Raw genomic sequence first — 21,871 nt, forward strand, 5'->3', positions numbered from 1 at the left:
TCTGACAGTGTTAGTTTAATGGGAACTTAAATGTTGAGCAGTGAGAAGTAAAACACAAAGTAAAACCAGAAAAAGGAAGGAAAGCATCACGCTACGGTAAATACTTTATTCCATGGTAACAGTATAAATCATATACTGAACTTACTGGAAGCAGACCAAGGAAAATAGTACAAGTTGTGTAAAAACAGTGTGGGAATCTTCACCTGAAAAAAGGTGTTTAAAAATAAAAGCTAAGGGAATGGAGGAAGAACGTGTTTTAGTCTTCTAGCTGCAGCAACCACTCAAAGCTTTTTTCTTTCTTTCTCTTTTGCTTCCTACTGAGATGTAAAAGTGCTGCTGTTTCTGTTGTAGCGTTTAATAGTAGAGTGTGAATTTCATAGGTGGTGCCTTAAGGGACGTGTCCTTTTCCGTGATGATGTAATAATGGAGGGGTAGGGGTGGAAAAAGGGTGGTTATGCTTAATAAGCATGATTAGCCACAAACAGTGACTCTCCACCAGCAGTGCTGGCTCCAGAGGAAACATATTTGCCCACACTGGCCTGGCTGTTAGCCTGTAAGATAGAAAATATGATATTATTTAATGCACAAGAGGACTCTAGAGCATGAGTTTGATGTTAATAATAATAATACAACTCTTTCATATAGCTTTATATTTTAGTTACACAGTTCATATTCAGACATACCAGAGCTCTCTTTACAAACTCTTCTTGGCATGCCTTTCCGTTCTCCTTCTTCCCACCCCAGGCTTTCAGGGCAGAGGCCTGCAGTGCACGGCCATATGAGAAGGTGAGTGCCCAGGGCTTGTGCAGGGGGCACAGGTTCATGGCGTTCAGGTTGACAGAGGCCTCCTCCTCACTCTGACCACCAGACAGGAAGGTAATACCTGCAAAGCAGGTAGAGTTTAGCAACCCAGATTGCAGATCTAATGCAGATTAGTCATAAAAGATTATGTCTAAAAAAGTGTAAAAGTGTGCATATCAGCAAGCGTGTGATGTACTTTCTTACCAGGAACTGCAGGGGGAACAGTGCGGCGCAGGGCAGTAACAGTTGCCATGGCAATCTCCTGGTTGGTGTACTTGTGTGAGCAAGAGTGTCCAGCGGTAACCATGTTGGGTTTGAGCAGGGTACCCTCCAGGTAGACGTGGTGGTCGGACAGGGCCTTGTAGACGGCAGCCAGGACCTTCTCAGTGACGTACTGACAACGCTTCAGGTCATGGTCACCATCAGGAAGAATCTCAGGCTCAACAATGGGGACAATACCGTGCTAGGAAAGGCAAGGACACAAAGACAGGGTAAAATAGGAGCTCATATTAAGAAGACAAGACCTGAAATCCAAAAGTGAAGACTTTAAAAATTTAATGTTATGCTGCCTTGATAATACTATGACATAGCATTAATTTGGAGAAAAGTTTTTTGAGCTTGTTGGCACATTATGAGGTTTCCTCATTGTGTGTTTTTACCCATGCAGGAAGTATGCGTGTGGCATGATCATATCAAATGCACAAGCAAAAACAGCAAAAATATTTTAATGTTTTTTTTTTTAAATAGACCCAATAATAGATCTTGTAAAATTCAGTTAAACTGGGTTATCTGTCTGTTGTGTCTTACCATCTGGCAGATGCTGGCATAGCGAGCCAGGACATTGGCATTCTCTATGATAGCCAGTCTTGAGGGCGTGGTGGGGGTGATCTTCAGAACACAACGCCACTTGGCGAAGTCAGCACCATCCTTCTTGTACTGGGCGCAACGCTCATAAAGCCCATCGAGACCTGTTAGGAAGGACAAACATACACAATACGTTAGATAAAGATATTAAAAGATAATTATGTAATACGGATGATGTCTGGATCTTTTCTGTGCTCACCCTGGGTGGTTGTCTCGCCATTGGTTCCTGCCAGGGGGACAACACCTTTGTCGACCTTGATACCCACCACCATGCCTCTTTCTTTGAGGTATTGAGGGAAAGGCTTGCCATCGTCGGTCTTCTGGTACATGGTCTCGTGGAAGAGGATAACGCCACCAATACAGGGATTGATGCGGTCGTCAGCAGTGAAGAGGAGCTGGCGGTACAGCCTCCTGTTCTCCTCAGTGTTCTCAGCATTGATGCTCTGGAAGCGCTTGGCCACACTGCCTGGAGGTTATAGAAACAGATAAAATCAGATTGACTATAAAAACATAGTATATTATTAGGTGTTGGAAGCCACAGTCTGTCTGCACGTTTGCAGAAATGTTTCAGTTCAGGTCTGAGAAAACACACACAGTGAAACCAGTTTCAACTGTAGCCTAACTGCAATCCTTTAAGCCATAGTTTTTGGCAACTGTTGAGTTGACTGTCCCAAAGAACTGATTGTTAGTATATAGGTTCATTTTCTTACCAGTTGACTCATCTGCGGCAAGGATTCCTTTGCCTGGAGCCACAATCTTCAGAGCAATATCATTGAGCTCCTTCTTTTGCTCAGGAGTGAGGAAAGGGTATGCGTGAGGCATCCTGACTCTTGATATAAATAGAGGGAAGACAAAAATTTGAGAAATTAATAATGAACATGACACAGGGGTTATACATTTTTACAGTGCGCCAAGGCGAAAGGTTATACTGCACTGCATATCTGCTTTTGAGTGTAACAGTTTCAGGGTATATGTGTGGGAAACTGCTAGATGAAAGGAGCACAGAACATCGGGTTGATTGTGTGAAGGAAGTGGTAAAAAAAAAACAAAACGTCTGGCTCATGGTTTTATGTTTTCCTGTCAGACTATCTTTTGCTAAAACAACCCAGACCAGCTTGTGTCCTACATGCGACAGCAGCTGTTTAAGCTTTAACTGCTGCAGCAGCTTGTGCGCTGGTTTCACACTATTCCCCAGGCACAATATGTAACCTCACAGAGGATCCAGTGTCAGAGAACTACCACAAATCCCCCTCCACCACCATCACATGCCCCACCCTCCATGCATCTGACCACCCTTAAAAAATCGTGTGCACGTCCGTGACCTATTCCATTTTCTAGCCTCTTATCCCTGACCTTTCCATTCCCCTCCACAGCCCCCCTTCCCTCACCATTCCTCTTGACTGGCCTCTATCGCATACCTCCTCCAACTGTCACCCTGTTGCCACTATCAATACGTTAGACTAAATATACCCAGTGTACCCAGTATACTGCTTGCATGAGGCAGTGAGTGCACTGTAGCTCATGTAGCATGAATGGGCTGCATAAAAGAAAATGTGCAGCGTTCCACCCGGCTGTTGATGAGGCATGCCACATTGCAGAAGGCAGTCTAGATGAATTTATCTAGTAAAGCAAGAAATTAGTCAGACTATTGAGTCACCACTGACCAACGATTCAATGGAAACTTTGCATCAGATAAAGGTAGGTGACTGAAGTTTACCAAAAATGATCAGCTTTGTTTAATATCAAGGGAGAATCGTTCTCACAGTTCATCACAATCATTATTTAATGTTGTTATACTATAGAAAGTGATGAGATATTTTCATCTGTCTAGCATCTGGTTCATTGACGTTGAAGTAACAAAAAAAAAAAAGACGCACACTTGCATTTAACCAACAGACATGAACCTGCGGGTTACACTGATATAGTTCGAGTCATGTTAACCACACAGTTGTGAAAGCTACAAGAAGATGCATAACACTGTTTTTATTTTATCTCTGGTATACAGGTCATAAGCCTCTCATTATGCCAAGGCTTTATAACATAACATTCAATAGCTAACCAACAAATCCACTTGAAATGCTGTTTTTTTCATGGGCATGAATTCAATCTTTTACCTTTGAGGTTGCGAGGAGAGCTGAGAGAAGAGAGAAGAAGGGAGAAGATCCGGCCTTCGTCTGCGACACCCCTGCAAGCCTGCTGGCCCTTGTATTTATCCTCCCATTGTGACCCCTCACATTTCAGCTGCCCAACTATAAAAAGAACAGGATGCAACCAGAGATGGCTTGTGACATTCAGCAGGACTGGGGCTGGAGTAACGTGCTAGCAAGCAGCCACTCAAAGGGCAAAGAGTGTTTCAGTGAACGGCACAAAATGCGATGGAATAACAGGCAGTTAGGGTTTAGGTGAAGTCCACATAGAAGGGGTTGAGTAGACGATATTATCCAGAAATGTGCAGGGAAGAATGGCCTACTATGTAAGTGTTTCTTACACTCTCCTTAAACGAAATTATGCATCTTCCAAGCACATCCTTTACATTCTGTCTTATATTAAACATTTTATTTAGCTGCAGTTATTGTAAAATATGCTGCCTCACCAAAGAAGAACATCTAATATCTGGAGGTCATTTGAAATAGTATGTGAAGGAAGATAAATTTGGGGGTATATGTAGAATGCACTAAATGTGTGTGTCTGCGTGCACACAGACACACAGAAACAGAGTGAGAGTGAGAGAGGGTTGAGCATGTTGCAACATTGCCAACCTGCCCTTAGAAATCCAAACCAGACGCAGCAACACAGCACACTGATCCTGACCTTTTCTCGACCTTTCTTGATCGTCTGTGCTCTGCAGGAAGAGGTCAACCGCCAAGCTAGGGAAAGGCTGCAGGTTCATATTTTCGGGGCACATTGCACTTTGCATCTGTTTCTGTGTCTCTCACTCAGCTCATGGGAAAGCACAAAACAGACATGAAAAGACATAAAATTTTGCAACTCGGATGTTCTCACAGTTTCAGACTTTGGGTTTTGTAGTGCACGCTACACTTTTTTAGTGGCACACACTTACCGTAAAAGAGGCCAACTTCCTGACAGGAGGGCTTGTGGGCTGAACAATGCAACAGGAATAGATGTGTTAAGTAGAAATCTGAAGAAGCAAATTCAACTTGCTAGTCAACTACAGGGAAAGTAATAGTCATAATGTTAGATGCTCAACATTCCCTTTTCTTATTTACAATTTAATGTGATAAACAAAAAGAATTTGATCGGACTGACCTCAAATTTTCAGCAAAAAATTTATCTTAGACCTGCTAATGAGGCAGATGGTTTTATTTAAATGTTAACATTTTAATTATATTTAAAATAATTTCATCTGGTTGTCCACATGTCAATAAACTTTACTGTTATACTATTGTTTAAGAAAATTAGAGCTTAAACTAAATTAGTTGGCCACCCACCACCACAATCTCTCTTATATAACACAGCGCTGCCGCTATTGAAACTCCTCCTTCATCGAGTTCCTCTAAAGATGCCTCGGCTTTGATCAGTCACCTGATTATTTCTGCTTTTTGGCTCCTTCTTACATGCTTTCAGCAGAAGTGGCACCTTGCTCAGCAGTGAAAATTAAAAATAAAACCAAATATCACAGTTAAAATGATTTTCCATGGGAGTAACACAATGAACTGGCTAATTAGTGCTACAATATTCTTGTCAGGTAAGGCAGTTTGTGCCTTTTATCTTTCATTGTCTAGTTATGCCTTCATTTTAAGTAAAATATTATGGAGCAGTATGTCTGTTGTGCTCATTTCCTTTTTTTTTTCTCTGTGAATCAAACTTACTGAGACGTGTGATCAGCCCAGTTAGTTTCAGAGAGTAAAAATAGCTTAATGAGTACAATATTTTTATTGCATTTCACCTCTAGCATGCACTGAGTGAAAAAACCCTTTCATAAATAATTTTGCAAAATTTAATTCTTGATTATTAATCCATAATAAATATGTAAATGCTAAATCACAAATAATTCTATGCTAATGCAATCATCACATATTTGAGGCCTGTTTCCAGTGTCACATTGTACTTTTTGATCCTGTGATGAATAATTTAACTAACACTGTGTTGACAAGAAAAAAACTTGAGGACATGGCATTGTAATAAAATGTTTTAATAAATTTACTTTTCAGGGGGTTATGAAACCATTTAATGTTTCTTCTTTATATTCATCACTATTTACATTAGATTCTCATTGAAGGCATCAAAATTATAAATGAGCACATATGGAATCAAAAACATGTTTTATAGTTTAGATTCTTCAAAAATCGCCACCCTTTACTTTGATTACTGCTTTGCACACTCTTGGCATTCTCTTGATGAGCTTCATGAGGTCGTCACCTGAAATGGTTTTCCAACATTCTTGGAGGAGTTCCCAGAGATGCTGCACACTTGTTGGCCCTTTTGCCTTCACTCTGCGGTCCATCTCATTCCAAACCATCTCAACTGGGTTTAGGTCAGGTGACTGTGGAGGACAGGCCATCTGGCGCGGCACTCCATCAATCTCTTTCTTGGTCAAATAGCCCTTACAAAGCTGTAGGTGTGTTTGGGGTCATTGTCCTGTTTACAAACAAATGATGGTCCAACTAAATGCAAACTGAATAGGATGGCATGTCGCTACAGAATGTTTTGGTAGCCATGCTGGTTTAGTGTGCCTTAAATTTTGAATGAATCCCCAACAGTGTCACCAGCAAAGCCTCTCCCATACCATCACACCCCCTGTTTCACAGTGGAAGCCATGCATGTAGAGACCATCCGTTTACACTCACCAAAGACTCAGCAGGTGGAACCAAAGTTCTCAAATTTGGACTCATCAGACCAAAGCACAGCTTTCCACTGGTCCAATGTCCAATCCTAGTCTTTCTTGGCTCAAAAAATCTCTTCTCCTTGTTTCTTTTCCTTAGTCGTGGTTTCTTAGCAGATATTTGACCATAAAGGCCTGATTCTCACACTCCTCTGAACATGTCTGTGAAGGTTCTCAGTCATCCATGTCATTGTAGTCAAAGGAGCTTGCAAAGAAAAGCGTCTGGACTTCTTTAAGTTGCTTGAAGACGTTTCACCTCTCATCCGAGAAGCTTCTTCAGTTCTAACGTCAAATGGTGGAGAGTCCCAGATATAAACCTAGTGGGAGTAACCCCCCACAGAGGGACAAAAGGACCCCCTGATGATCCTCTAATCGCCTGAGCCAAGGTGTGAAACTGGGTGTGGGTCCCAATCAGCCAGAGTTTCGGGTGAGCTCATTGTGAAACCTGGCCCCACCTTATCATGTGAATTCCTGAGATCAGATGGCCCAGGATGTGAGTGGGCGTTAAGGCGTCTGGGGAGGGATCTCAAAACTGGATTATAGATGGCAGAGAGTTGGTGTCGTAAACCACCGCCTCTGTTCAAAGATGGTCGCTCACAGTGGACATAGATGGCTTCTTTCACTCCTCTTTCAAACCATCTGTCCTCTCTGTCCAAAATGTGAACGTTGGCATCCTGGAAAGAGTGACCTTTATCCTTAAGATGCAGATGGACTGCTGAGTCTTGTCCTGTGGAGGTGGCTCTTCTATGTTGTGCCATGCGCTTGTGACCACCTCCACAGGACAAGACTCAGCAGTCCAACTGTCTTCAGTTCTTGAAGTAATGATGGACTGTCAATTCTCTTTACTTAGCTGATTGGTTGTTGCCATAATATAAATTCTAGCAGTTGTCAAATACGACTGTCAGCTGTGTATCAACCTGACTCCTGCACAACACACTGACTGATGGTCCCAATCTCATCAAGCAGGCAAGAATTTACCCAAATGAAACCTGACAAGGCACAGCTGTGAAGTGAAAACCATTTCAGCTGACCACATTATGAAGCTCATTAAGGGAAGGCCAAGGGTTTGCAGCGCTGTCAGCAAAGCAAAGGGTGGCTGCTTTCAGGAATGTAAAATATAATACATATTTAGAGTTATTTATATTTTTTTCTTTGCTATATAATTCAATATATCATTTATATATTTGATGTCTTTAGTATGTCTTTACAATGTTGAAAGTACTAAAAATAAAGAAAAACTATTAAATAAGATGTGTCCAAACTTTTGACTGTATATATGGAATTTAAGACATAAAATTGACTCCAAATTGAAGTCTTGGGTGTGTTTTACAAGACAATAATTGCTCTGAGTTCTTAGAATTTAAAAATATCTAGCTTATCTGCTCTCTAGTTGTAATAAAAGATCACCCACTGAGGCAGACCTCAGTTCAAACTGCTACACTCCAACAAAAATAAAGAGAAACACAGACTCTATACAATTTTCTGTATGTGGTATTCAACAGAGGTGCTATAATCACATTAGAGTACCTCTATTACTATATAAGTAATAGATTAAAGTTGTTTATAGTAAAACAAATGTTTTTTTTTTTGCTTCTTTAATTCTCAGTGTTAAATCCTGCACTTTCTTTCAATATTGATCCTGGGGCTTGGAAGACCCTGAGTAGCTCTGCTCCTGGTTTTGGGTACAAGGTGATTCAAAGAAAATCAGAGTAAGTCACAAGGGCGATCGTGGCTCAAGAGTTGGGAGTTCGCCTTGTAATCGGAAGGTTGCCGGTTCGAGCCCCGGCTTGGACAGTCTTGGTCGTTGTGTCCTTGGGCAAGACACTTCACCCGTTGCCTACTGGTGGTGGTCAGAGGGCCCGGTGGCGCTAGTGTCCGGCAGCCTCGCCTCTGTCAGTGCGCCCCAGGGTGGCTGTGGCTACAATGTAGCTTGCCATCACCAGTGTGTGAATGTGTGCGTGAATGGGTGGATGACTGGATATGTAAAGCGCTTTGGGGTCCTTAGGGACTAGTAAAGCGCTATATAAGTACAGGCCATTTACAAGACACATTGATAAAGTGTGTGTATGTGTGTGTATCACACGTACACACACATACATGTTTGTTAAATCTATCCTTGCAATTGGACTATTTGCTTTTTAAGAATATTGCTATTTATTACTAATTTTCTTCTAGCAAACATCATAATAGGTTAGTAATAAATGAACAAACATGCAATATTTCTTTTCTTAACAGAAAAGATATGTAGTGTATTTAACCACAGTTTGCTCTCTAGACTTACATTGTGGTCTGGATTTATCTCCACAGTTTGATCGTCAGTGCCCCACTTGAACACGAGAATGGGGGAATATATAGCTGCACCACTTCTCCTCCAAAATGTCAAGATATAAAACTAGAAGGTAGGTAACCATTAATTTGTAAATGTCTTAAAACCTCAACAACTATTTTACCTTTGCAAAAATTCTGCTCAGACCCTGGCACAGAAACCTGGTTTGATATCTTTGTATTGAGCCTTCAAAACTGAGATCAACTTACTTTTTAAATTTTTACAGCTATGAAATGAAGTTATAGTGAAAGTGAATTCTGTGTTGCATTCCTTTCTGTTGTAAATGTGCCGTGTAAATTGATCATGTAAAAAGGGAAGTGTATTAATTGAGGTGCTTTGTAGTCTTCGGCTTCACTGTTTCTTCCATTATCAAGGAGTTTTTTGTGTTTTAACAAATATTGCATTCTTTAAATACAGCCCCAGATTTGACAGCTAATGTGTCCCTTGGTATGTCAATGGCAAGTGATCCCTCTGGAGAAAACACTGTGGTGAGTTGCTAGCTCCAGACCTTATGTTAAGTACTTTTTAAAATCACTGATGATCCAACTCAACTGTCTTATGTATGTAAAATGTCTTGTGTTAAAAATTGCATTGTGAAAAATCACTGAACCTCCCAGTGGTTCTCCACAGAATCAGCTAATTTTAAAAAAACAACAACACATCTTACATATTAGCTTAATGTTACTGGGTGACTGTGGTCCCATCTGCACCAGAATGCATGCCACACATACTTGGGCAAGATACTAACCCCAAGCTGCACTCTGATGCATCTGTCAGAGTATACATGCATGTAAATGTCAGATAGAAAGCACTTACATGGGAAAAGGATAGAAAAAAATCATTTGTTTGAGTGGGTGTGAATGAGTGAGGTTGTATAAGAAAAGTGCTACATAAGACCCAGACCTTCTACGATTTACTGGTACAGATAATGTTCAGTGTGGTGTAGATAAAGAGGAAAAGCAGGTCTCTCTGAATGTAGAAAGATGACAAAGGAATAGAAGTGAGGTTTGTATTTTGAGTGAGCTCTGTAGCCTGGATTGAGTACCACACCTCCAGAGTTCCCACAGGTTTAACCCGTCACATATTCACACGCATGTTCCTGAAAGAGAGCAGAATCAGAAATTCTTTTAAAAAAACAAAAACATTAGCTGATACTGAAGATTTATGTGGGAATTTATTTTTTTCAGATCTGATTGATTTTTATATGGAATAAAGGAAACAGGGACAGGAAATAATCAGCCTAATCAGAACTTGTCTTTGTCTGTTTTTAGGTGTGTTGTCCATCCATCCCAAAGCACTGCAAAAGTATCACCATGTACAACGGTGTGTGCTTTCAGATTGACAGTTCTAATTCATTTGGACCACCGATACCATCTTCTCTTGACGGTAATAGTAAACAGAGTTTGTGAAAATGTACCTACAATGAATAATGTTTTTGAGAAAAAAAAAGATTTTAAATGATGATTCCATTTATTAAGGAAAAAATGTCAATGAGTGTGTCACGTGGCTGTGGAGAAATTTTGGGCCTGTGGCGGCCCACTAGAGGGCTCCACTCACACCCAAGTAGGGAGGACAGGTTTTGTCAAGTTGTGTGGCGCGACGTGTTCAGTTAATGTGTTGTGATAAATAAAATCGGAGTGGAAAGTTAGAGCTTCTGTTTTGTCTTTACCATACCTCCACAGCACACTTTTTTTTTTGAGAAGTGTTTTAATTCAGCCCGCCGGTGGGTTTTAGACTGTGAATGCCCTTTTTAATGTCATGTTAATCTGCGTTAGGTCCAGACTTTGACTAGGCAACTTCAAAACCTTTATTCTCTCAACTTGAGTTCAACTTGCTGGTTGTTTTAGATCATTCTCCTGTTGCATGACCCAAATGTGCTTGAGCTTGTGACATGATCATTTTGGATTTTCTGGTCGAGAACATAATTCATAGATCCATCAATTACGCCAAATCATTAGGAAGCAGCAAAATCAGCCCTAGACACACTGCAATCACCATGTTTGATTGTTGGTGTGATGCTTTTTTAATGAAATGCTGTGTTGGTTTTTCTCCAGATTTAACTGGACTCAAACAATTAAAAAAGTTCAGGTTTTGTTTCAGTCTACAGAATATTTCCCCAGAATCTCCAAGATATTTTTTGGCAAATGTGAGACGAGTCTTTGTGCTTTTTTGGTGATTTTTCTCCTCAAACTCTCTATTTGTATGCCATTTTTACCCAGTCTCTTTTCTATTGTTGAATCGTGAACTCTGACCTTAACTGGGACAAGTGAGGCCTGCAGTTCTTTAGATGCTGGTCTGGGTATGGCTGTGACCTTCTTTTTTTTTTTTTTTTTTTTTTTTTAAATGACCTTCTTGATGAATTGCCGATGTGCTCTTGGAGTAATTTTGGTAGGCTGGCCACTCCTGAGAAGGTTCACCTGTTCGTAGTTGTTCTTAGTTTTTCCATTTGTAGATAATGGCTCTCACCATGGTTTGCTTGAGTCCAGAAAACTTAGAAATGACTTACAAATGTCAAAGATATATTTCACATCTCTTCTTGAGTTTCTCTAGATCGTGGCATGATGCTTTTTGAGATCTTTAGCATGCTTCAGTTTGTCATGCAGGTTCTACTTACTGTAAGTTATTTCTTGATTGAACAGGTCTAGTAGTCTGTACTAATTGTTTTGAGTGATGTTATACAAACATTTTTAACTCACAAGACGTTTGTGTAAGAAACTGAGATGTTTTGTCTTGCTTCTAAGTGACAGAGTCGATTCTGTTCATCTGGATGTTTAGAAGGTTGGAAAATCCTGTAGTCACCTGAGACTGAGAAAGACACTTGGATGAGTGATGAAACCCACTGTAAACACTGCATCCACATGAGCACAATCAACCTTCTGGGATTTCAAATAATTCAAGCTTTTCTGTATTTTCTTAAAGAAATAAAAATAAATGTAAACAATAAGACTAAGAATAATTGTGGTTGGAGATCCTATACATTAACTTTGGTAAAACCCTGATAAGCATTTTTGGACCAAACTCATTTAATCCCTTAATCTTCTTGTCTCTCTTGTTAAACTAACATAGACAACAGCGACTGAGCTATGCCACTAAATAGACAAACATACGTACTTTAGTGATTAACTAGCAAATGCATACTACATAGATTGTCTTTGTGTTATTCATAATGCCTTTACCGAGGTGCAAAATTCTTTTGCTTTGCTTTTTATATGAGTGAAAAAATATAAAAATCACCCCATAAAACTAAATCTAATTTTGAATCCATTTCTTTGACAGACTGTGAAACACAAGTCGACCTTGCCTTTCTGTTGGATGGTTCAGGCAGCGTATCTAGTCCTGATTTTCGAACAATGAAGAAATTTGTGAGAGATCTAATTGTATCATTTCTCTCAAGTGACACACAGGTGAGACACTGTTGTCCCTCTGCTACTTAAATAACAGCAAATCATGACATAGATTACATCTTTGTTTGCATTTAACACCATAAAATATAATCTAAAACATGTTTCACATATTTTCTTTTCTTTCAGTTTTCTGTTTCCCAGTTCTCCAGTGCCCCAGAGGTTCATTTTAACTTTCAAAAATTTAACTTAACTGAAATAGAAGATAAAATCAATAGAATTAAGCAACACGAGGGACGTACTTTCACGGCTAAGGCCATCAAAGAAGTTGTGTAAGTGATGCAAAGATATTACTGAAGCATTGCATTTTTCAGTGAATCTGACCACAGTAACTACTGTGCATGTTCAGTATTATGTTCTACAAAGTGGACAAGATGGCACAAACCAAGGCCAATTTGAAATACTTGCAGATCTAATGCTGCATCTGCAAAGTACAAAGTACTGTATTTTGGAAAAATTATGAAAAAAATGAATGACACTTAAATATGTATGACCACAAGGTGCACTTTTAAAAATACTTTGTGTTGAAATTACATTTTATTCTTTTTTTTATTTGATAGGGAAAAAGTTTTCAGCCCACAGCAAGGCTCCAGACCAAACGTGAAGAAGGTCTTGATTGTAATTACTGATGGAGCATCTAATGACCGTGAGAACCTGGAAGGTGCAGTAGAGCAAGCAAAAAATAAATCAATTGCTCGATTTGTTATTGGGGTAAGCACTTCAGTTATTTAAACTTGTAGAATATTGAGTTTCGTATTGATTGATGATGCTATCACTTGTCAGACATGCTGTGAATTAGTTCTGCCATTCAGTCAACAAGAAATAACTGTTATTGTTGATTTGAGTTCTTTTCAGTGTTAGAGAGTATAATATCTGTGTGTAGATTTCATTTTAAATCAGGTGAGATTCAAGGACTGTATTTTACCAAAGTCAGCAAATGATCTTGAATAGTATGAAAACTTAATCATAGTTTTTCCAATCTCCAGGTCGGGGATGCATTTGATAAACCTGAGGCAAAACAAGAACTGCACACCATTGCATCATCTCCCTCAGAAAAACATGTGTTTGAAGTGAAGAAATTCAGCGCACTTGAAGAAATAAGACAGAATCTACAGGACAAAATTTTTCCCATTGAAGGTACAAATATACATTCAACATTAAAGCTTTGTTAAAATTCCTGTCACATTGTATTCTTTTTATTGCATGTTACAAATTTTGTCTCATTTTAAGTTAAACAGCTTGTTGCTTTATGAAAAGAGCAATAAATACTCAGCACATTTATAATAAACAACAAAAAGTCATTTGAATTCTTTACTTTAAGTATAATTAAAATTTTGTCTTGTTTCTTTTTCTGTCACAGAAAGCAGTGGAGAGTCAATGAAAATGGAAATGTCTCAAGAGGGATTTAGTACAGTTTATGCACCTGAGGTAATTAAAACTACATGAAACTCATCAGACAGTCTAGTCTGATGAGAAAGAGAGATTCACATGTGCCACCTTTTGTAACTTGAAGGCAACCAGATAATTGAACACAGTCCAGATTTTAAATAAAAAAAATTATTGTATATTAAATGTATTTCCTGTCTACACTGTAGGGAATTCAGATGTCTATTGTTGGTGCAAACCAGTGGAGGGGAGGCTACGTGCAATACACAACAGGAGGCCAGAAGGTGAAAACATATGAGGATGTGTCTTTTGAGCCTGACAGTTATCTTGGTAAGAATATTTAACAGTCTAACTCATACACATGTGATCATGTATATACACAGCTCTGCTGTAATTCTTTTACACAAACAAGTGGATCAGTTTGCACATGAACAAAATTTAAAAGGAGAAATAAGTTGTCTTTCCTTTTTTGATTACCAAATTCTAGGTTACTCCATGGCAATTGCTAGAACCCAAAGTGGTTCTCTGACAGTTCTTGGTGCTCCAAGATATAAACACAGAGGAGTTGTGGTCTCTGTTAACAGAGACAACTTTGAAAACCAAACGATTGAGCCGTTGGCATCACAGGTATGAATTTACAGCAAGACAGATCTGAATGACCTTGTAAAAAGAAAAATTACCATCATAATCCAGCTACCCCTTCGGCGCCAGCTGTGGGCTCAATGCTGGAGCCGAACAAAAACGCCCTGATAACAACTGTGTTGAGTCTGTTCCTTCCCATTCCATGCAAGGCCACCTGGGTTGGCTGGAAGACTGTTTACTTAGCCTAGCAGGGCGAAGGACACTGTCTCAGCTGAACTATGGACACGCACCATACTGATCACTCACTGACGCATCACCCTCCCTATCCAACGCCACCTCCAACGCTTACCTCCCCTCTGATGTGGACATCGGGTCAGCTGGAGGCGCAGTCGAAAGATTGCAGCGGTCCCAGATCAGATGTACACACTGAAACACTTTCCCATGTTGCTTGTCTGTGTTTATTGTGCTATGGTGTGTTGATATCTGTGCATTCCTGTATTATCCTTTTGTGTTACACATTTCGATGTTTTTTTCCTCGCTACCTAGCCTGACCTGTCTCCCCAATGTGATGTTTGTGTATTGTATGTACGGTCGGCAAGGTCTGTCATCTCGGTTGTGGGCAAAAGACCTGCAACTGACAAAATAAAGGCTATCTCATCTCATCTAAATTATATATAAATTATTTTTTCAAATAAAAATGTATATTTTTTTGCTTACACAGTATCAGACTGGTGAATATTTTGGGGCAGAGGTGTGTACCATGGACATAAATAATGATGACATCACTGAGCTAATCTTCATATCAGCCCCAATGTACACGGAGCCTGATAGAGAGGGAAGAGTTTATGTTTGCAGATTAACTGGTTTGGTAAATCAAAGTTTTATCCACTTCAATTAAATTAATTATTTTATTTGTCAACTTCCCTAATGATCATATAATATTCACTCTCCTGCTTTCAGTTTGTGGAGTGTAATTTTGATGATCCGTTAGTACTAAGAGGACGTGCAGCTGTCAAAGGAAGGTTCGGCTCTTCTCTTGCTGTGCTGCCTGATCTAAACTCAGATGGATTCAGGGATTTGGCAGTTGGAGCACCTTTGGAGAATAATGGTGAAGGCAGCATCTACATATTCCACAGTGAAGGAGGCGAAAGAATCAGTTCTACTTACTCACAGGTACACAGCATCAAAGTACTCACAATGATTATTAAACTTATCTGTGATGTAAAAGTGCATCTATACAACATGCAGCTTTATTATTTAAAATATGTTCATTCACACAGAGAATTGCTGGCTCTGAGGTCCAGTCAGGACTGAAGTTCTTTGGCCTGTCAATCAGTCAGTCGGCTTTTGACCAGAGTGGTGATGGACTGCTTGACTTAGCGGTGGGTTCAAAGGGTAAAGTTGTCTTGCTGAGGTAAGTCAAAGATAGTCCAGCCATGTGTTACTGTTGTCACTGGTACTTTTTGTGAAGGTTCAATTGTAATTAATAGAATACTGCTAATAACTTAGTGTAAATGTAAAATTTTCTAATTATAAAAAAGGCACATTAATGTAATTAGAAATTCTGTTTGCAGAATTTGCACAGTTTACTTCAAAATGTACAGGAAAATACAGGAAAAAATGCATTTTTTTGGAAAGAAAAAAGGGTGATGCACACATGCAGCTACACATAGAGTTTAGCCGAGCTAAATTGAACAGACAGAAAATCAGCAGTAGCTCACATAACCACTTGTTACTCCCAAGGTATGCATAAGGGCATAGGACTCACCAAAAATGGACAACAGAAGATTGGAAAAACACTCTGATGAGTCTGGTCTCTAACAACAATGGTATCCACAGTCAGCAGATCTCAGTCCAATAGCACCTTTGGGATGTGGTTGAACAGGTCTACAACACCTTATTGAATTTATGCAACTAAGAATTAAAGCAAAGGAGGGTTCATCCAGGTACTACCAAGGTGTCAGTAAAAAAATTGGTGGTGATTGTAGATACTTCTTTAGAAAGCATTACAGATTTATAATGAATGCTTCCTTAAATCATTAAATTTCATTTAAAACATATCTGGTTGATGCCATATAATAAGAGAAGATGTTCTTTACTTAGAAAATTAACATCTCTCACTGACCCCAAACTTTTAGTAGCAGAGATATTGATAGAAATAAGTAGACATAGTGGTTTATAAAATGTGCAGTGTGAGTAAATCAAAGAAAAGTGCACACAGTTGTGAAGTCTTGATCAGAACATCTACAATGAAGATTAGCTGTCAGCTTAGTAGTAATTACAAAGGTAATAGTCATTCACATGTCTAGTTCATCATCTCCTTTCCCTATTATGTCCATTTCCAGATCAAGACCCATTGTAGAGGTAAAGTCTGAGGTGTCATTCAGCCCAGACCAAATCTCTACTCAGAATGTAGACTGCTCAAAACCATTGGAGAACACAGTTACAGTCTGCTTTAGCATGAGCAGCTTGTCTACGAAAGAGCTACATGCAGGTTTATTGTTCTTATCTGTTTCTAAATCACTAAACCATTCATCAGTTTACTTTATGTATGCATGTGCATTTGTAACATTTAAGTCAAACTCTGATCTATTCCAGCTCAAGCAAGGATTGATTATATGTTAACATTGGATACCACTCGCAAACCTTCAAAAAAACGAGCTTACTTCAGTGCGAAAGAACAAGAGCAGTCTGGATCAATTATTGTCACCTTGGGGAAAAATTGTTCAACTGTAACATTTTTTATTGAGGTAAATTCTATTAATAACATCACAATTATCAAATGAACCAACAGATTTTTAAGTCAGTAAAAAAAATATTTTAATTTTAGTCTTGTAGTCCTGCAACACTGACATTGCTCTCTTCTTGCAGGCCTGTCCAGAAGATGCTCTCAGTCCTCTTTCTAATGAGATTAAATTCAGTTTTTATGGTTTGCCTTCTGAGGAAAATCTCACACCAAGTCTTTCCCCGCATGCTCCAACAGCAACTAATTATCCCGTAAGCAATGTGCACTATAAGTGTACAGTTAATACTTTTGCCTTTACTTTTTATGTAAGTCTGGCATTGAGAAGAACCTGTGCATTTGTCAGGTCTTCAAAGAGTAGTGACAAACTCTAACTGAAAACACTGAATTAAAAATATTCAAGCCTTTCTAACTAGAGTCCTTGCACCTACAGAGGAACAAGATCCTTTTTAGAAGTTGTCGCGAAATCAATCAATGTAGAGCAGTGTCACAAACCATGGAGGCCCCAGAAAAGTGCAATCAAACGATGAGTTTATTAACAGCCCGGAGAAAACATCAACATATGTCTTCTGACCAAAATACATCTTGTGGATACTTATAAACCAGTGGGGTACACGCCCCCCCATGGCGTCAATGACAGATTAAAATAGGTTCCAGACATTAGTCACAGTTAATCGTACATCTTTAATAGCTATAAGCAGACATAGAACTTCTCTTTTCTATAACACCTTCCATACAAGGTAATAAACTTCAAGCCCTCAGGGTCTCTGAGGCTAATTATTGACTCTGATCGTCTGTTACCAAGTAGAATAAAATATATTAAGACACCAAATGAGTTAAGGCCTCAGGCCTGGCACATTCCTAGATTATATGTATTATATGTACTGTAAGCATGCATGCAATCATCCTTCTATTTTCTAGTTTCCCTCAGCATGTATCACCTGGACAGTCACGCCAGTGAAGCTTAAGACCCTTAATGAACCGAACATCAACTCAAAATAAGCACAGATATGCAATGTGTATAAAATACTTCTAACCGTACTTGTAATAAAAGTTAACATAATGGAAGGATCCTCAAATGGACATCTTCAATAAACAGCTGTAATGCAGTATCAATACTGTGAGAAATATTATTACATGAAATAATGCTGTAAAGAATGTTATTAATGCAGTTATAATGATGCAGATTATATGGCAGCAATAAAAGCATTTCTGTATCTCCACAAAGTGGACCAAGAATATCGTTAGAAAGAATTTTATCTTCAGTACAGAAAGTTTTGGTTAATGTTAGTCCATTTCACAGCAATAAGCATGCAGCTGCTTAACTTGGTGACATAACCAGCTAACACTACTCACCTAACTTATAAAAGAGAATACATTCATTGTTGCTGTGGAATACATAGTAATACATAGTAAGGTCCATAGGTATTACATTTACTCTTCAGCCTCTGAAACTGTACAAAAATGATCTGTTATTTCTGAACCATTAATGCAGACATTTGTTCAACCCTTTGAATTAAAGCTAAATATCTGCACTTCAGTCACACATTGTTTGATTTAACACTGACTTTAGTGGTGTACAGAGGTATAATTACAATAAAATGAAATTATAATGAGTGAAATGTATAATGTAAATACACCATGCTTTCTTCCACAGTTAAATTTTGAGATCAACTGTGGCACTGACAAGAATTGCAATGATAACCTGAAGGTGGATTTCAACTTCACCAGGTGAGGCCCAGTTACTAAAGTTAAGCTTTACTTGTGTCACAGTCAGGCGACCGTGTGGCTCATGGATTTGAAAGGACCCAGCATGTAGAACACAGGAAGCAGACACGATCAACAAAAAGCCTAATTTAATGCTAATAGCTAAGTTAAAAATTATAACACATTCCTAAGAAAAGACCAAATCCCAAAACACAAGGGAATGGGAAATACAGAAAGAAGAAAAAAAATCACACTCAGGGAAACACTGGGGAGGCAAAATACCTAGAGCCAAAACCCAAAAGACAATTATGTCACAAAACTTAAAAGCATTCCAAGAATAATAAAACCAAGACTGGACACCAAAATAAAACAAAAAAAAAATCCAAAATGAAAAATATAAGTATTAAAACATCCGCTGAAAATCTAACTCAGACATATTTATGATTAAACTCAAATTCACAAAACCCCCCAGAATTTGACAACTTGTGTGCCTGGAAATGTGCTACTTTTAATTGCTTGTACATGAAGCATAAAAACAATATTCTACTGAAGCATTTGAATAAAATTTATAGCCACTCTGTCAAAATTCTCCTTCCTTATGATTAATAAGTCACAACAAAGCTGGAAAGAGAAATAAAGAAACAAAAATAAAAAGAAGAGAAAAACACTAACACAAATAATAAATCTGTTTACAATGGCGTATGAGGGACACAGAAGAAAAAATGTTATTTATTATTTTGAGAAAATTCGAAATGTGGAGATTACAATTGTTGTTTCAAGACAAACTGCCATGGCTACTGTAGGGAGGAGAGAGAAAGCGAGGGAGGAAAGAGGGCGAGAGAGCAAACAAACAGACATGCATAGACATCACTAGAGAAACCGGCAGATACACAACATGAAGACATCACTCACCTAATTGGGGAGGACATACAGAAGCAACACTATGCCAAACAGAACACAAAAGGAAACAGACTAAATGAATAGGAAGCTAAGAACAAGAAACAAACGATGAAACAAAGAGGCACAAAGAAGTCCAAAAGTCCTTGAACCAAGAGGAAGAGTGGATTAGTAAAAAATGAAAAGGCAGGTAATGGACAGATGTAAAGATATCGATGGTTCACTAATTCATCTACTCAAGGCATCTTGTAGAGGGTATAGCATCTGTAGCAACAACTGTTACCTGCACATTTAAACTGTTTTTTCCCCAAATAGTATTTCAACTGTTTCTCGAAATTTAGACTTAATTTTTTAATAATGAATAATAGCCTATATATTTTTTGTAATGTGGCCCTAATACTCTTGCATATCTATTTGCCTGGAGACTCCATGTGTAAAATCATTTTTCTGCTTGCTACGATGATTAAATAACCAATACTCAGTGCAGTCTGTCTTTCCCCTGTTAGTGGGATGACTGTACAAATGTCAGGTTGAGTTTTTATGCTATTTCATCATGTTGTGGTGCACAATAAAGCATAGCTATTTAAAAGACTGCAATATAATGAAATATAATTGATCAGAGAATTACTCATGATGGCAGAGATTATCTACTAAGAAACCTCCCAAAATTAACTTTTCTCTATTTGAACCCATTTTATATATTTTATTTTCAATTTTACTAGGTCATAAGCTGAAATATTGTACAATTTGATAAACACCATATTGCCTCCTAATGCCGAGTTTTAAGCATTATCCTACCCTGTGTCAGACTGGCAATCTGTCCAGGGTATACTGCTGGCCCTTGCCCAATGTTAGCTGTGATAACAGTAGAAAGTGAGTGGATGGCTAATCAGTAGATTAGCCAGTATAAGTTAATATACTACATCCCTTAGGATCTGTAAGTTGTTACCATTTTAACATTCAATTGAAAACTACCATAAATTTAGCATTTTGTGCTTTTAGCTCAGCTGTCGTCTTGTTTTCCTCTCCTTTTATTCTCATCTGGCTTCATACTCCACAGATCCTCAGAGGTTAAAGTGGGCATTGATGAGCTTTTGAATGTCACAGTCACAGTGGAGAACAGAGGAGAAAACTCCTACAACAGCCATGTTATTCTCACGTATCCAGCTGGACTCTCCTACAGGAAGTTCACGAGTCAGCAGGTAAGGCATCAGGATCAAGTCTGTATCAGTTCATCACTGATCTGCTGCTCTTCCAAAGCATCTAGAATCTTTTTTTCCTAATAAAAGGGAAGAATTGAGTGCAACTCCTTGGACAGTGAAGATGGTTTATCACGAGGAAGGACAGACTGTACTATTGACAAGCCCATTTTCAAGAGCCAAACTAAGGTTTGTTTTTTAATTTTATTTGTACAAAAAATCTTTTATCAATTTGTTTTTTCTGACTTTTGCACAACTTAAGGACAAAGAGAAGTCACTCATCTCTCTCATTCCATTAAGGCTTCCTTCATTGTCTGCTATGGGATTGACACCAATAGTCAATTTGAGAGGAAGATATTTGTCACTGCAAATGCCACCAGGTACTGTTTCTCTGGTACATGTACTTTTCATTTAAGCAGTAGACCCACAGATACAGTATAAATATGTTCACCTCTCTCTTTCAGTGGAAATCAGGAGCATGCACCTACAAGTGAACTCTACAAAAAGAAATTGATTGATGTAAAATACAGCATTTTTATGACAATTAAAGGGTATGTGTTGTTCTCTTTGTAACAGAAAAGGAAACAAAAAAAATAGAAAGTGACAACTATTCTAATACATGGTATTTAATCAATCTTTAAAATATGTCTGTTTAGCTCCCCCAGCTATAACAATTTCACATTTGGGAAGAATGATTTGCAGAAACCAGTCCAGCAATCAATCACGGTAGAACATGACATGTGTATATATCTGTATTTTGTAAAGGTAATTCTATGATTTAGATCCAACTATTATGCTTAGCTCTTGTTTTCTTTTCTTGTTTAGCTAACAAATGATATCAGAGCACTTCATAATTTCACTGTGTGGATCAAGGTTCCAGTGAAGCTTGGGGGAAAAGACATTTGGGTGCATCCGAACAACCTACAGGTAATATATATGCAGTAGTGTGCAAAAGTCTTAAGTCACCCTTCATTTCTTTATATTTTGCTATCAAAGATAAATGTAAGTGGTCTTGAATAATAGTTCAAGGTTTTGCTGTGTTGAATATTAAAGGAGGAGGTCATACCAATATTGACTTTCAAGCCAAAGTCTACACACTGTGTCTTATTTACTATATATCGA

The 21,871-nt window shown here is 38.5% G+C and overlaps 2 protein-coding genes across 2 annotated transcripts in view; one reads left to right on the plus strand and one right to left on the minus strand.

The window, feature by feature from the left end:
* Positions 1–92: 92 nt before the first annotated feature.
* On the minus strand, positions 93–3,930 carry aldoab (aldolase a, fructose-bisphosphate, b). The gene is made up of 7 exons (XM_026162918.2): positions 3,780–3,930; positions 2,376–2,494; positions 1,865–2,131; positions 1,609–1,769; positions 1,006–1,264; positions 684–883; positions 93–551 (listed from the first exon to the last, which is right to left on the minus strand). Exons 2-7 carry the CDS (start codon positions 2,485–2,487, stop codon positions 459–461), a joined length of 1,092 nt encoding a protein of 363 aa, XP_026018703.1. The 5' UTR covers positions 2,488–2,494; positions 3,780–3,930; the 3' UTR covers positions 93–458.
* Positions 3,931–4,503: 573 nt separating this feature from the next.
* The window catches only part of LOC113019308 (uncharacterized), a 43,191-nt gene continuing 25,823 nt past the window's right edge, over positions 4,504–21,871 (plus strand). The window contains exons 1-25 of the mRNA XM_026162917.2: positions 4,504–5,371; positions 8,115–8,217; positions 8,816–8,907; positions 9,252–9,322; positions 10,106–10,220; positions 12,111–12,238; positions 12,365–12,507; positions 12,796–12,946; positions 13,222–13,372; positions 13,596–13,663; positions 13,831–13,951; positions 14,109–14,248; positions 14,925–15,071; positions 15,164–15,376; positions 15,484–15,617; positions 16,549–16,697; positions 16,802–16,953; positions 17,075–17,200; positions 18,604–18,677; positions 20,611–20,752; positions 20,840–20,938; positions 21,050–21,129; positions 21,214–21,300; positions 21,406–21,475; positions 21,575–21,676. Of these exons, the coding sequence (XP_026018702.2) occupies positions 5,311–5,371; positions 8,115–8,217; positions 8,816–8,907; positions 9,252–9,322; positions 10,106–10,220; positions 12,111–12,238; positions 12,365–12,507; positions 12,796–12,946; positions 13,222–13,372; positions 13,596–13,663; positions 13,831–13,951; positions 14,109–14,248; positions 14,925–15,071; positions 15,164–15,376; positions 15,484–15,617; positions 16,549–16,697; positions 16,802–16,953; positions 17,075–17,200; positions 18,604–18,677; positions 20,611–20,752; positions 20,840–20,938; positions 21,050–21,129; positions 21,214–21,300; positions 21,406–21,475; positions 21,575–21,676 (2,919 nt within the window). The 5' untranslated portion in view covers positions 4,504–5,310. The remainder of the gene's footprint in view (positions 5,372–8,114; positions 8,218–8,815; positions 8,908–9,251; positions 9,323–10,105; positions 10,221–12,110; positions 12,239–12,364; positions 12,508–12,795; positions 12,947–13,221; positions 13,373–13,595; positions 13,664–13,830; positions 13,952–14,108; positions 14,249–14,924; positions 15,072–15,163; positions 15,377–15,483; positions 15,618–16,548; positions 16,698–16,801; positions 16,954–17,074; positions 17,201–18,603; positions 18,678–20,610; positions 20,753–20,839; positions 20,939–21,049; positions 21,130–21,213; positions 21,301–21,405; positions 21,476–21,574; positions 21,677–21,871) is intronic.

The sequence above is a fragment of the Astatotilapia calliptera genome, chromosome 8 (genome assembly GCF_964374335.1).
Source record: "Astatotilapia calliptera chromosome 8, fAstCal68.1, whole genome shotgun sequence".
NCBI lineage: Eukaryota > Metazoa > Chordata > Actinopteri > Cichliformes > Cichlidae > Astatotilapia > Astatotilapia calliptera.

Bases quoted from the DNA above. Each gene is read 5' to 3' on its own strand.
- aldoab (XM_026162918.2), bottom strand. From the start codon at position 2,487: ATGCCTCACGCATACCCTTTCCTCACTCCTGAGCAAAAGAAGGAGCTC. The intron at 1,770-1,864 runs GTGAGCACAGAA...CCTTCCTAACAG, and splicing joins TGGCGAGACAACCACCCAGG to GTCTCGATGGGCTTTATGAG. The intron at 884-1,005 runs GTAAGAAAGTAC...CCTGCTTTGCAG, and splicing joins TGTTCCCCCTGCAGTTCCTG to GTATTACCTTCCTGTCTGGT.